This window comes from Equus asinus, chromosome 6 (assembly GCF_041296235.1).
Source record: "Equus asinus isolate D_3611 breed Donkey chromosome 6, EquAss-T2T_v2, whole genome shotgun sequence".
Taxonomy (NCBI): Eukaryota; Metazoa; Chordata; class Mammalia; order Perissodactyla; family Equidae; genus Equus; species Equus asinus.
In genome coordinates, this window is record NC_091795.1 from 20416310 (window position 1) to 20432119 (window position 15810).

The window sequence follows — 15810 nt, forward strand, 5'->3', positions numbered from 1 at the left end:
ACCATGCAAGATTTTCTAAAGTGGCCAATTCTCTATTTGAAAAATTGCCACGGTGCGGTGTCTCTCCCCTGTGTGGGACACAGGGTTGGGGTAGGGGGCAGGCAGCTGTCAGCATCCTGCCTGTGCCTGGGGGAAGCCAGCGCTGCCCCCAGATCAAATTGCAGACAGTGGGAAAATTATCTTTTGCTTTTCTTTTGCAAGGGCATTTGCGGGGAGTCCGGAAGAATAATGTCTAGTCCTGCAGAATTCTGGAGCTTCCTCTTTCTGGCTTCTGATCGGAGTATCTCCCTCTATTTTCCCGGCCTTTCTTTCCTGGGAATGTCACGACTGATCAGCTTCAGGCTTCTCCAGGCAGCCTCATCCCATTCCTGTTCCCAAACCGCCAGGCTTGCTCCACTGCTGATCTCATTCCTTACACATTAACCTCATTCTGGAAGGTGCAGGAAGCTTCCCTGTGACTGTGTAGACTCACCAGGATGTGCTCACAGTGGAATGAACCAGCCAAGGGGCACATCCTTCCACCACTGGACAGAAGCCTTTGGCTCCCATTTGGGAAGTGACTGCCAACTGATTTTTATTTAACCCGTATCTATTCCTTAGTCCCACTACCCTTCATGGAGTGCCTGCTCTCTGCCAGTTACTGCTTAATCTGTTCAGGTGCGACTTACCTGTGAGTTGCCCTAGCAGGTGATTTTTCTTTTTTGAGAGTTGGAAAGATTTCTTATGCCCAAATAGACACTACTCCTTTCCCTCAAAGCATTTGAATCCTATTCAGTACAATAAAGTAGTAAATTTTTAGAGAGCTATAAAGCTGGCTATGGGCAGGGAGCGAGGCTGCAGCCTGGGAGCGCCCCACCTTCGGGGTGGGAGCTGACCCTCACTTCCTCCTCACAAGCTTCTCACCACTGGGGCTGAGCCAGATGTTTGTGAGGCAGCAAGGGTCACATGTTCCCAACAACCCGAGGGCACTGAGATCCCGGAGGGGCCCGCCCCTCTCTCCAGGCCAGGCCGCGTGGCTGCTGCAGGCAGGACACGGGTGGGACGCGTGGGCAGGGCCCCAGTGGCCGCCTGCTTCCCTGAGCCGCGTGTGGGCAGATGTTCCCCGCGTGGTGGACACCGCGTGAGTCTGTCCCTCGCTGCAGCCTATACGGTTGAAGCAACAGCTTTGCTTTCATGTCTAAAACCCTAAAAGTATCTTTACAAAGGACACTTGGAACTTACTTTAAAGCGTTTCAGAAGTAGCTCTGAGGTTCCGACCAAAGGAAATCCAGTCCGGAGTGTGGGCGCGCTCTGGTCAAACAAGCGCCCGGCCCGTGTGGCCCTGGGCTGCAGGTAGAGGAGGCACAGGGCTCCTCGGGCTCTCTGCAGCCCACGAGGGCCCTCAGGAAACCTGGTGGGTTCTGCCTGCACCGCCCAGCCAGGGCTCAAGCCATCTCCCTCCACTCCCGGCTGGCCCCGATCTGAGCCGCCTTCCTCATGTCCCCCCTGTTGTGTCCCTTCCCTTCCCCTCTTGCACCTGACGCTGCACAGTCAAGCTGCAGCCAGAGTGCAGCTGTTAACGTGCGAGTCGGTCACTTCATGCCTCAGCTCAGACACTCCACTGGCTCCATCTCACGCAGAGAGCAAGCTGCTTGGCCTTTTGTTTCCTTTCCGATGCCCTGTGCAGCTGTGCTCTCTTGCCCCGTGGTGCCTCTCTGACTTCATCCCCAACTACCTTCCAGCTTGTCCGCTCACCGCAGCCACCGCGGTCTCCTTTATGTTCCTCACACCTGCCAGGCACTCTCCCATCTCAGGGCCTTTGCTCTGGCTTGTTGCCTCGGTGACCCTCAGCTAACTGCCTGGTGATGCCATTGCCTTCTTCGGCTCTGCTGCTGTGAGGCCCACTCTGACCACCTGTTCACAGTGGCGGCCCTCCTCTGGCACCCCCAGCACTATTCCCTACTTTCATTTTCTACATGACACTTGTCACACTCTGCCACTTGCTTATGGATCTTGGTTATCGATTGTCTCCCCTGCTAGAAGGGGCTTCCTGAGAGCTGGGTTTTGTCTGTTTTGTTCATTGATTATCCCAAGTGGCTAACAGAGTGCCTGGCAGATAGTAAGGACTCAATAAATAATTTTTCATTCATTTGTTTGGTCAAGAATTACTTATTGAGCACTCACCATATGCCAGGCATGGGGCAGGTGCCGGGGATGCAGCAGGGACACAAGGCAGGCGTCATCCTTGCCTTCTCGAACTGCATTCTCAGGGAGAAGACTGACGCCAATAAGCTATCTCCAATGGTTACAAAGGCGAGGAAGAACGCAAAGTGAGCTCACAGGATAGAGAGGGTCTAGGCGGGTGTTAGCCAGGCACGTGGTCAGAGAACACTCTGGGAGGTGGTGGCATTCAAGTTGAGACCTGAAGAGCGAGGAGGAGCCAGAGATGAGAAGTTCCTGAAGAGAACATTCCAGCAGAGAGAACAAGAGCCGAGGCCTGGAGGTGGAGCCGAGGCGGGCCTGTTCTGGAGGCCTGGGAAGCCCAGAGTGGCTGGAGCTGGGAGAAAGCAGACCTGTTGGGTGGGTCAGCCACCCCTGCGGGGAGTCCCAGCTCTGACCCTCCCTCGCTGCAAGGCCCCGGGGACAACGCTCGGTGTCTCTGAGCTGCGGTCTCCTCGTCTTTCAGTAAGAGGGCGTGTATTGTATTACCCATGCCCAAGAGTGCTTTGAGGATTCCACCAGACATCGCATTTAAGATGTCTGGCCCAGTGCACAGCCTTGAGTAGGCACTTAACAGAGGGCACTTAAAGATGAGCAGCCTTGTAATCAAGACTGACGTCTAAATGGCTGTGATCCTTTCTTTTCTCGTTACAGTTTCCTGCCCTGCTCTGAATGCCCCTCTGGATGGCAGGAAGTTTGGAAGCAAGTATTTAGTGGATCACGAAGTCCATTTTACCTGCAACCCCGGGTTCCGGCTGGTTGGGCCCAGCAGCGTGGTGTGTCTTCCCAATGGCACCTGGACGGGGGAGCAGCCCCGCTGTAAAGGTACAGTCCCTCCTCCCCAGCCCCCTGGGCTGGACCCATCGAAGCCCAGCAGGGGTCCACTGGGTAGAAAGGGTCATTTCGTGGGACACTTTCTGCCTGATTCCTCCACCATTCGTCAACTGAGGCCAATGTGTCTGATGACTCATCTCCACACCAGGCCTGGGCTGGCCTCTATCTGCATGAGCTCACTAAACCTTCCCAACAATTTAGTCTTGTTGTGCATATGGGGAAATTGAGACACAGAGAGGTGAAGGAACTTGCCCAAGGTCACACAGCAGGGGACAGGCTGAGCTGATGCACACTCTGACCCCAGAGTCTATGTTCCTTAACGCCTCACTCTGCTCTTACCGACATCGGGGTACTTCTGTGGGTTGGGGGGAAAGACAAGAGGGAGGGATGCAGGGAAATATTCCTCATGGCTGCTCTGTCCTGGGGCCGCAGTTTGTTTGTGAGGCTGCTGGTGACCTGTAGAGTTGAGGAAATTCCTCAGGTGTCCTTTGTGTCTGTTCTGCCACTTGGTGTAGATAGGCACCGGGAGAGACCACTGATATGAGAGGGAGGCATGGAAAGGCTTCTCTTCTGTCTGTAGTAGGCTTGAAAACAGTACCTTCTTGATGTAGAGGAAAATTGGACTTGGCACGCATAATGTGTTGGCTTTCCAAAAATCTATGGTCAAAAAATCTTGCATACCAGTCATTTTTAGAACAGGGTTCATGGGATGTCTGCTGGGGCAGAATGTCCACGATTTTAACCCAAGAGTTGAAGGAGAAATGTAAATATTACGTAAGTAAGTAGGTTGTGAAGAGCAGCATGAGAGGACTTTGAATGAATAAATAACTTGAAAACATAAAGGAACATGGACAATATGCCATCTCTAGAGATGAGTGTGGATTGACATGAGAAGCACAGGGCAACCAGAACCACAGTCATGGAGCTCGACTTCCGTTTCCCATTTCCTGGGAAGAACAATGGTTCTAAGATCTAATGGTTCTAATGGTTCCAGCTCTCAGACCCAGCTGGGAACCAACCAGGAAATATGAGCCATGTCACGTGCAAACACACCAGGGAAATGCCAGTGTCTGGATTTACCCTTGACCTTGAAAGATCTCCATCCAGGTTAAGCACCTTGTGGGTGATAAACTATGGCAGCAAAGGGGGGACCACAACGACATTGTATTTTCATTGCTTTGGCTCTCTGTATTTTTAACTTACACATTGCATTACAGACCCCAGTTGATTTCGTTCTTGGAGTGCTCAGGTGCCTCTGATGGCCACATCATCCTCCACCACAAACAGTACTGGCAAGGTCTTCTGACCTCCCCTTGCCTCTGGGCCACCTCTCTGGGGTTGGAGTTGGGGGCAGTTGGCTGTATGCTCACTTCCTTTGAACCGAGTGCTGCTCTTCAAAAGGGCTGCAGCAGCCCACACTCCCTGGCAGTCTGCAGGCAGAAACACATTTTACCCATGTGTGGAGCTCAGGGATTGGCCACACATTCTGTCCTCAGTGGTGAGATACATGTAGAGTGAGCACCATGAGGTTTAAATGCAAAGATGAGTCCGTCAGAGAAGAGAGCTGAAAGAATGCAGTTTTAGGCAGATAGGTAGGAAACATCAGAGGCTCAGGAACAGTCTTAAGAAATGACTTGAGCAAAGGAACACGCCATTGGTTGACAATGGTAGGGACCCAAAGCACTCTCCACGGCCCAGCTCCATCTTAGCAGCTTGAATAGGATGCCTTCCCAGAGGATGCTGGGTGTGTCTGCCCACTTCCCTCTTGAACGTGCATGCATCAGTTATGTATTAGCACCTGGCCCCCCAGCAGCAGGATCCTCTCAATGGGAAAGAGGGTCCTACTGAACCAGGACTTGTGTGGGGGGTTCTCAAACTTTCAGGTGCTCCAGAGTCACCCAGAAAGCTTGTCAAAGGCAGGCTCTGAAGCCTCAAAACATCTACTGAGTTGGGTGAGATTTTTATAGATGAGACTCGGGAAATCTGCAATTAGATTCCGATGATATCTTAATTTTGAGAAACACCATTTTATAGGTTCTTGCCACTGCCAGAAACAGAAAGGAAACTGAACATTTGGAAGTGCTGATGTATTTTGGGTCCTGACCAATCTGAATGGCTGCCTGCCATAAGCCAACAGTAGGCCACGTGCTGACTAAGCGTGTGTCAGCCCTGGCCAGGTGAGACATACCTGTGCATGCTCTCTTACACCTGCACTGACATTTTGGGCAGGGAAGGCCAAGCTAGCCCTTACAAGGATCAGGGCACCCGTCCCCCTGAGCAGTCCCCTTTCCTGGGTTGTGGAGGCCAGACTTTCCCTGGAGGACCTCTGCCAAGTGTGGCCAGCAAGTCTCCTGACCTTTCCCATTGTCCGAGCCAGTGTTCCTCCTGTTCTCGCCCTGGAACTTACCAGCTCATTCCAGATTTGCTGTGTGTTCTTTGTCTCCCCTTCCCCCCAGCCTCCTTCCTGGCCATTTTTCTTTCTTTCCTGACCTCCACCCCAGAGGCCTACTTGGTGCAGCCCACCCTGGACTTCTACTAGCGCCATATTTACTATCGAAAATCTGGGAAGGATTGGCTCAAGGAACAAGGTGGTGGCCAGTCCACACTGAGATCTTAGATGGATATTTTTCATCTTTAAGTGTAAACAGGGCAGGGGAGTTCACCCCTTGGTGGTGATGGAACAAAAACACTGTGTGTCACAGCCACGGGGCTCAACTGGCTGCTGGACATGATCTCTCCCCAGGTTAGTAGATGGTGTCTGCATTGACGCTTCTGTTCTCAGCAGGAATTTATTTGATGAATGGATGTTCTCTCCAGTAAGGTGCCACCCAAGCCTGCCAAGAGGGAGAGAGAAAAAGAGCTTCTGTCTGCTGTTTGGTGACCAGTGGTGACAGCGTTAGCGGTGCAGGCAGGACAGGGGCTGGAGTTCAACAATCTGGTGGACCCTCCCACCCCCAGGGTGGTTCTAGAATCTTATCAGCAGCTACCGTGTGCATCCCCTTCGTTTTCCATATCAGCAGTCTTAGTCACTGTGTTTTGTGAACACAGGGGGGACAATAATCTTTTTAATCACGGGAGTCATGTCAAGATCCAAAATGTCAGTGTCAATGAAAAATGTGGCAGCTTCTTAATAGCTGCCCCTCCCCCCCCATCCCTAGTCAACTGCTTCGGAAGAAGGCGATGAACCCAACTTGGCATAATAGGAAATTACACATGATTATGCCATTAAAAAACCCAGTGGGCAGAGGTAGGCTCTAGAACTCCAGAATGGAAAGCAGCCACTTGGCTTCCCAGATTACTTCTATTTTATTGCCTTCTTTCTCAGAAGGGCGTGTTTTTAAGATCTGAAGTTTTCTGAATTGGGGAGGACCATAGCCACAGGCCTTGTCCCTTTGACAACATGGGTAACCCAAAGAGAAAACTTGAGAGAAATAAATGGTTTTGTCCCTTACCACCATGCTGGGAAAAAAGAACTGTTTTTATCGGTCATCCCCGCCCCCCCCCTTTATTAACCTTCATTCATTCATTTAGCTAATTTTTATTGAGCACCATCTATGCACAAAGCATTGTTCCAAGTACCAGAGATTCAACACTGAATCTCAAGACACTGCCCAACCTCGTGTGGCTCACATTCTAAGGCGGAAGCAAACAGGTAGGCGAACACAAAGGTCAGCGAATAGACATTTGTGGTCATTGCTTTGAAGGGATCGAAGAAGGGACTGGGGACAAACACCATGGGGGTGAGGAACAGCTGAGGGCCTCTCTGAGGCCAGGACAAGGATGCTGAGACTGAAGGCATGAGTGGGATCTAGTCATGTGGCCATCAGGTGGGTGGGTGGCAGATGGAAGACACCATTCCAGGCAGAGGGAATAACATGTGCAAAGGCCCTGATGAAGGGAAGAATTTGACATGCTTGAAGAAATGAACAAATAAAATAGAGAACCCTGTTGCTGGAACAACGTGTGAGTTGAGAGTGAGCCAGGAGAGGCGGAGAGACACCAGGCCAGTTTGTGAAGTCATGGAGGCCATGCAGCTGGTAGGATTTTAGTTCCAAGCACAATAAACAGGTTTAATAAGGAGGTTTAAGAGGTGGTGATTGGATGTGCATGCTGCCGCCATGTAGGGAATGTACTGGCAGTGACAAGAATGGGAGCCGGGAAGCCACTTAGGTGGCTGTTGGAGAAGTCCAGGGGAGAGATATGGCAGGGGAGATTGAAAGAAAAGTTAGAGACAGAACTTGCTGCTATCCCAGGCGGGCTGTGAGCACAGAAGAGAAGTCAAGGCTCCCAGACTCCGCTGTGGGTGACAGGGTGCATGATGTCACTTGCAGAGATAATGACGACTGAGCAACAGATGCAGGTTTCTGTCTAAACAACCTGTGTGTGAGTCTTTGTTCAGAATTCCATTCTGGACACGTTAAGTTAAAATGTCTGTGCGACATCCTAGTGGAGATCCGTTAATTCAGCCTGTGGAGGTCCTTGAGCAGAACACTGTGCACCGGTTATCTGTCCCAAGGGAGCAGACAGTGCACTGGTTACCAATCCCAGCGAGGACTCCAGACACTTCTGCCCACTGCATCTTGGCATCGGAGTCACCAAGGAAAACACAATGCAGTTGGGCCCTGGATGGAACAACGCTTCACTCACATAGAAAAGAGACAGAGCAAGATCTGCTCCAGTGATGTGTGTTGGACCCATGGCCAGTGGGTCTCTCTCTGCAGCCAACACAGGGCAAATCGCCTGTGTATACGCTTCTCATGCTGCAGGGGAAGGACCCAACCCCTTCCCCATGGAGTCTGAAATACCGAAAGCTGAGGGTGTGCCTGAGGGCCACTGACATACACACTAAAGCAGAACAAAAGAGCGCTCATTGAACTTGAAACAGGGAAAGAACTTCCTACACAAGGTGTAAGCCCGGCCCAGGCTGTGTGGCTCTTCATCTCACGTTAAGGAAGTGCTCCAGGCCCAGGGCCCATTCTTATTTGGCCAAGTGAGGGTGGGAGGACCACATGCATGAGGCTGCCTTTCCCAACAGAGATGTCCGGTGGATAGAAAGTCTGGAGCTTAAGGGCGAAGGAGGGTCAGTTGAGAGTTATTAGCATATTAGTATTTGAATCCACGGACAGTGAAGAGCACCTGAGAGGAGAGGGTAGAGATAGAAAAGAAGTGGTTAAGGATCGACACCTGAGCGGCCCTGAGAGGTCAGCTGGAGGAGGATATGGGAGACGGAAGAGCCGGCAGAGGCAATCCACAAGGAGACTGTGGAAAAGCTGGGTCGTAGCACTGGACTGGGTGTCTGAAGGTTATTTTGTGTCAGAAGAGAGCACAGCTCCAGTTCACTCACCTTCTGTATCATGAGGCCTTTCCTCAGAGACCTTTAAGAAAGGATTTGAGTAGGAAGAGCTGCCTTTGGTATGGCAGCCGCTTAATAAATAGTTACTGAGTGACTCACTGGCAGGCTGATTTACCAAATGATTGAATGAGTGAATAAGAGACTACATTTGAAAACTATGAACTTTTATGCAGGCATATATATGCAAGTTTTACCTATTCAATATCATCTGTGTATAGATATTTACACGAGCAAATCTCCATTAACTCTCCTTTCGAAACAAAACTTTTCATGATTATGAAGCACTTCCTCATGAGGGCTATTCTATACTTCACTATTCCTCTATTGTTTCCAAGTTTGCATAATCATAAATTGTGCCAAGACAGGCAATCTAAAATATTTTTCATTATGGAAAATTTCCATCACGCGAAAGTAGAAAGAATAGTATAATGACCCCCATGTACCCACAGCCCAGTAATCATCAACACAGCAAATTCCTTGATATCATTAAATAGCTGGTCAGCGTAAACATTTCTCCAATTGTCACACATATTTTTAACACTTTGTTTGGACCAGGGTCCAAATAAGTTGCATATATTACAATTGGTTGATGTGTCTCTTACATCATTATAAATTGATAGTCTTCTTCCCCTTGCCACCTCATTCCTTTGCAGTCTATTTGTTGAAGAAAATGCGTTGTTTCTCACAGCCGAGATTTTGCTAATAACCGCATCCCTATGGGGTCATTTAACGTGATCTTCTGGTCTCTGTTTTACCTATATCTCTGGTAGCTAACTCCAGCGGCTTGATCACATTCAGGTGAGACTCTTGTTTTGGGGGCAAGACATTTGTATATATTTCCACTAGGAAGTCCCTGCTGTCAGTCGTCTCTCTGCTTGTGACGCTGCACCTTAGTGAGCAACACTGCCATCCTCATGAGGACACTCTCCAGTCGATTCCTGAGGAGGGACTCAGAGGGGCAGTTCCCTGAGCTCTTGCACTTTCAAGCAGTGTGCAGCATTACCACTGGGTGTCAGTTTGATTGGACATCAAATCCCTGTCTCCCATTTTCTTTCCTTGAGTATCTTGCATGTGCTCCTCTACGTCTTCTGTTTTAACTGATACCATTGTTGCCATCATAAGTATCTTGGTCTTTTTGCCTGAATGCCCAAAGGATTTTTCCTTTTCCTTTAAAATCCAATAATTTTATTGGGATCTGTCTCAGTACTGGCCTTCCTGGGCCAATTTTCCCAGGCGTGGGGTTCATCTTTCCAATAGGAAGTTTCAGTTGCTGGAGTAGTCTGGCCCCGAGGAACTCTCGAACTTTCCAGGACAAAACCCGAATATTGAGGAGACTTTACTGGGAGGAGAATCCAAATTGAGCCCAATGAGGAAAATCGGTGTAAATGAAAGAGACGGTCCAGAGAAAAGTGGGAGAGGAGAGTAAAAAGTCAGAGCTTGAAATTGTGAGAGCTGCATCGAAAACCACAGAAGTGGGAGACTGAGAGTCAGGAAGCTAGAAAAGCTATATGCAAAAACTTGCTTCACTTAAATATGAGTAACAGAAAAGGACACTAGTCAAATCCCACACAAACTACTATAAGAAAAAAAAAAATAGAGTCTCTATAGACAATGAAGAAATGCCAGAAAGACATGCCCATAAAACAGATGAAAACTGTAAACCTAGTATTTCCAAACAAGCTGAAAGAAATTTTAAAAAGATAAAAAAATTAGAAAACCTCAGAAACGAGGTAATTGGAGAAACGGAGAATTGAAACGAGATGACAGAACACAGGAAAGAATTACAAATAAAAAACACTATCAGATCACGAATGTAAAACACAGTTCAGTTCCCGGGAGGTAGTAAGTGCCCATGAAACAGGAGATTAAAAGAGAATTATCACCCACGCTTTTGGCCGCCAGCCTCTCCTGCAGCCTCTGCCAGTGCCATCTCTACAGCTCATGGGTTGCATTAACTAAATGCCACAGCCTGGACAGGTGTGGATGTGATGACAACTGTACTTGACTCAGGACACAGATGCGACGGCAGAACTGGGCCTCAGGCCACCGAATGCCCCTGACAGCATATCAAGATAAGAAACAACGAGGTCTGTTTGGAGCCTGTCTAGAAATGAAAATCCTGGGTAACAAGATCCAGAGAGGGGAGACAGCGCACAGCATCCTGGGGCACCTGTGCATTTCTCTGTCGAGCCGATGACGCCCCCAGTCCACCCCTGACCCCCACCGGCCAGGTGCCTTCCACTGGAGGCCCAGCAGGGGAGAGACAGTGGCGCCGGTCCCACTGGGGTCAAACTGAAAGATACCAATGTTCACACTCTCTGGCTCTCTGCCCAGCACTTCACGGCCTAGTGGTCTGCCCACTTTCAGACTCCGCTGGTGAGCAATGATGGGGCTGGACAATGGGTTGAAATGGGAATTTCAAGCTCTGTGGCATTTGTGTACACGGGGTCATTCCAGACACATTCTTGGAAACCAGTCATCTGAAAGCAGAACGTATAGGAGAGAGCATAACCGGGCGGAGGTTACTGAGAGACTGAGATGGTTCCTTCCCCCTCATAAGCAGCATTTGGATGGTCTGGGTCCTTTCATGATGAATAGAAACCATGTAACAGTCTACATAACATCCCAATCACGAGGAGGCTGAAGGGAGCCAAAGTCCCTGCCAACCCACCCACGGCAAAGCTGTTGTTCTCATCAGGAGCAAAGCACCTTTTTCTTCCTCTTGACGGACACAGCAGGAAAGGATGCTCTATGCCAACAGGAGATGTTTCCAATTTTCTTTCCCAAGATGCTATGGTCCAGTCAGTGAACTGACAAACCTTCTCTCTCTGCTGGAAATGGCCTGTGTTCTGTGCATTAAAACTGGGCTTAAGGAATTCATAACAAGCGGATGTGGCCCAAAGTTTTGAAAAATTCATTTTTTTCTCATTAGAAAATTTATAAATGTTCATTTAGGAAAAATGGAAGAGTACGAAAAAAATGTAAATCAATGAAGAAAAATTACCTGTAATCCTACCACAAAGAGAAAAACCTATTAAACTTTTAAATATGCATCTCTCTCTATGTATAGCTTTTCCACAGGACTGTTGTGTCTATGAGCACGGAACATTTCTCTTTCCAACATTAAGAAAGAGAAACTTCCTCGATCGCACGGGAAGGCTTCTGCATGGGAATTGGCGAGAGTTGATTTTCTCCATCTCTGGACATTCCAATGGGCCATCCCTCCCTCCTGTAACCCCCTTGAATTGAGTTCTTGTTTAAAAGATGATCTACCTGCATGCTGGCTGATACAGGCAGCGTTGGGGGGCAGTAGGGCTTGAGTCAAAGGCAATATGGGCAGATTCCTACAGGCAGCTGCCTCTGCCTGGCTACAGCTGTCTACACTTGCAAATGCTGCCTCTGGGTGGAACGTGGCGGGGTGATGGACCAGCTCCTGCAGGCAGAGCTCCAGGTGGGCACAGTGTGTGCCCGGGTATGTGGTTTGCTGAATGGAGGGTGGACTACATCTCAGCCCCTTGGCCCCCGCCCAGCTCTTGCTGGTGGGCACGGTGGCAAGGGCAGAGTAAGGAGGTGGAAAGCTGGAGTCATCCTGTGATGTAAAGAAAGTTAACCTTTGTTTTTTGTTTTAGAATTGGAACTTACATACTTGTATTTGAAAATTATTTATTTTTCTAGATATCAGCGAATGCTCCAGCCAGCCTTGTCAGAATGGTGGGACATGTGTAGAAGGAGTCAACCAGTACAAATGCATTTGCCCTCCAGGAAGGACTGGGAGCCGCTGTCAGCATCAGGCCCAGACTGGTACGTAGCTGCTGTGGGGCTGAGGGAGGACGTCCCACCGCAGAGAGAGGAGGACCTGGTCATGGGTCACTAAATGCAGACAGGTCAGGAGCTCAGTTCCCCACTCAGGAACACGGGCTTTTCATCCATTGAGCCCACCGGCTCCCCGAGATGGCTATTTGGGATGGAGTTTAGCTCTTTTGTGTGACCAGAGTTTTGATCCTTCCTATGGAAGAAAATGCAAGTGGAAGGACTGACTGCCAACCTGAAAACTCCCCAAACTGGGAATTTGGCCAAGAAATTTCCTTGCTGCCACCCTCACTTGGTCATCATTTCCTCTGGAGATCAGCAGAACAGCTTCTCCTTTCAAAGGCTCCCATCGCATCCAGCAAAGTTATTGTTACTGATTACAGGCCAAAGTGTTTTCAGAGCTGGATAACTGGACATTTGACTGGGATGAGGTTATTATCCACATTTTGAGTCCCAACATATCCCCAGCCAGAAGGTCTAGAAGTTACACACTGGCTGTTTTTGCAGATGGCAAGAAAATCCAATGTAAAGGAATTTATGGGGGCTGGATGGGGGTTCCCACACTATGCTGCAACCTAAGTTTCTTATATAAAAGTCAAATCCAAAAGATGCTCTGTTCCTTGGCCAGAAAAGCCTGGAGTGTCCTGTCTGGCTGTCTTGATTCCTGTGTGGAATCTCAGTGTGGGGAGGAAGGATTGGTGGTTAGCATAGTGTCCAGGGAGTTGAAGTTTTGTCGATACTTGATATCCTTGCCTTGGACCGAGCCCAAGGTCAGTTTTAAATATTGCCCTCAGAGATTTGCTGCTTAATGTCTCTTGACTCTTCAGCTGAGTCAGCCTGCTGAGCGCTTTCTCAGAGTGAGGCAGTCCTCCCCAGGGGGCCCAGAGGCCCCCCTCACAGCTCCTGTCCCTGAGGCTGTGGAAACAGAGGCCGGGGACCAGCCCCACTGCCTCTCCTCCTCCCTACAAACAAGAAGGAAAAAGAAATGGGCCCCCTTTCAACCCCAGATTTCTGGTCCTGGACACTGAGGGTGCCAAATCCCACATCTCAGGGCTTCTGCTGTTAGAACCTGCAGGCAATTGTTCCTCAGGTCCAGGGGGCACTTTATACCTAAAGTATCCCCATGACAGGAATCTCCACCAGGAAGGAGAAGGAGGGAGTGAGCAGGCACACCCAAAGCCAGTGCACGTGCTCACAGTATCTATGAACAGCCCAGCCTAGGTTCTTGCTCACCTGGTCCCTCAGCCTGGAGCCTGCCTTCCCGTCAGCTCTGCCTGTGTCTTTCCAGCTCCCCGAGGGGAGCCTCTCTCCGATTACTTTTTTTTTTAATCCAGTCACCTTTTTTTCAATCTTGGTAAGATACATATAACAAAATTTACCATTTAAACTATTTTAAGTATACGGTTCAGTGGCATTAAGTACATTCACATTGCTATGCAATCACCACTACCATCCATCTCCAGAACTTTTTTCATCTTGCAAAACTGAAACTCTATGCCTGTGACACACTGACTTCCCTCCCCTCAGCCTCTCCCAACCACCACCCTGCTTTCTGTCTCTAAGAATCTGACATAAGTGGAATCATGCAGTATGTGTCCCCTTGTGTGACCCATTCCTTTTATCACCGGTTTCTCTACCGTCTCCCCAAACCCTATGAGAGCTGTAAAGCCTCTGATAACTTCCAAAAACTAATACTTTTTTCTGATTAGAAAATTGATTTATGTTCTTGGTTAAAAAACAAAAAGTTTAGACACTTTAGAAAGGTATAAAAAATACAACAAAGGAAAACAATGTTTTACACTCTATAGTTTTAAACTTCAGTGATCATCGTTAGCATTTTGGTGTTTGTTAAGCCTTTTTAAGTGCAAACGTGGATTTAGCATCACTGCGGTCCTTCGCTGCGTGCAGCTGCGTTGCCTGCTTTGTCGTGCCACGTTGCATTCGGGTGCGCTCCCTGCCCTCCGCCCCTTTGGGTGGGCCCTGGACCGTCTGCGGGGTTTCTGGTTAATTGCTTGTCTTTCCTTTCCCTACTCCAGAGTAAGCTCGGAGAAGGGGCCGCGCCCCCGGCTTGCTTCTCCTCCCGGCCCCTCCCCAAGGCTGGGCCCACGGCAGGTGCGCCAGGGCCCTGCACTGAGGGTGTCTTCTCCCCGCAGTCGCCGCCGAGGGCAGTGTGGCCGGCGACCCCGCCTTCAGCCGCGCGCCGCGCTGTGCGCAGGTGGAGCGGGCGCAGCACTGCAGCTGCGAGGCCGGTTTCCACCTGAGCGGCGCCGCGGCCGGCGACAGCGTGTGCCAGGGTAGGCGCGGGCCCCGCCGGGATGGGGGAAGAGCGGGGGGGGAAGGACACGGGAGGGCAAGGGGCTCCCCCCGCCAGCCTCCTGCCGCGGGTGCACGCAGCTCGCGCCCAGGATCCAGGGGACCTGCGGGGCGGCTTCCTGGGCGCAGTCTCAGAAAACCCGGCCCACGCTGCGTTTTAGGTAAGTGTTGACCTAATGGTTGCTAAGACATCAGCAGACATCAGCGGTCCTTAGAAAGCAAGACTGTGGAGAAAGCAGCCCAGCCTCGCCCCCATGTCAGTATCTGACAGGGCCTCCCCACAAGCTCACTCGCCTGAAAGAGCCTTGAGCCCCCTTATCCCCTCCATCCTGGCTGGAATCACAAGCGCGGGTGGCGGCGAGGAGCTTGAGCCGCTGAGCTAGGAGACAGGCCCCGGAGCTGTGCAGGGACCTGGGACTCATTCCCGGGTCCCCTCTCGGTTTAGCTTACCGACTGGCCCACTTTTGCTAACCTCTCCTGATTACCCAAGTTCCTTCTGAAAACAACTCAAACCAGCGGGTTCAAGCCTGAGAATTGATCAGTTGGTGCTAACAGCCTCATTGTACAGCAGCAGAAACAAGACCCTGTTAGGCCATTCCCAAAAATGAGGCCAAAGGGGAGGAGAGTTAAGATGGGGCTGCAAACCCAGCTGGGAGTGTGGGTCTGCAGCCCCGAGCGTTGCTCCCTAGGCTGCCCAGCCTGACTTGCAGCCTCTGTAGGGTCTCCCCAGTTAGTCTTCAGCCAGAGACAGAGGAGCCCACCTAGGGTCTGCCGCATCAGCTCCTTCATGCCTCCCTTCAGCCTTCTGGGCCCTTGGCTGGGGAGAAAGGGGAGCACGCCTGCTCCTCTTCTGAGTGCTCTGCGGGCATAGGGCTTAGTGGCCGCACCAGATCCAACCACTTAGCCACTGCTGCCATGCCTCCAGGAATCGAGGCACAGCTGTTCTGGGGGTACACCCACTGCATGGTTCCTGGAGTCATATTGGGCACGTCTATCCCCAGATGTGAATGAATGCGAGCTCTATGGGCAGGAGGGGCGCCCCCGGCTCTGCATGCATGCCTGCGTGAACACCCCGGGCTCCTACCGCTGTGCCTGCCCCAGCGGATACCGGACGCTGGCCGACGGGAAGAGCTGTGAGGGTGAGTGAGACTGCAGCAGAGGCAGGCGTCTGTGGGGCTGGACAGAGCCCAGCTGGTCTCAGCAGACAATGGCTCTGAACTACAGGGAAGAGGGCTCCTCTATGGGCTGACATGGAATGAGAGAAAAGATGGTTCCCCAGTGACATCCTAGTGGGGCTCCAG

At 50.6% G+C, this 15810-nt stretch overlaps 1 protein-coding gene across 2 annotated transcripts in view; it reads left to right on the forward strand.

Annotated features, from left to right (window-relative positions):
- The window catches only part of FBLN7 (fibulin 7), a 44051-nt gene that overhangs the window by 21693 nt on the left and 6548 nt on the right, over nt 1-15810 (forward strand). For both annotated transcript variants that reach the window (XM_014852724.3, XM_014852725.3), the window contains 4 exons: nt 2854-3024; nt 12062-12187; nt 14350-14490; nt 15511-15648. In XM_014852724.3, coding sequence (XP_014708210.1) covers nt 2854-3024; nt 12062-12187; nt 14350-14490; nt 15511-15648 — 576 coding nt within the window. The remainder of the gene's footprint in view (nt 1-2853; nt 3025-12061; nt 12188-14349; nt 14491-15510; nt 15649-15810) is intronic.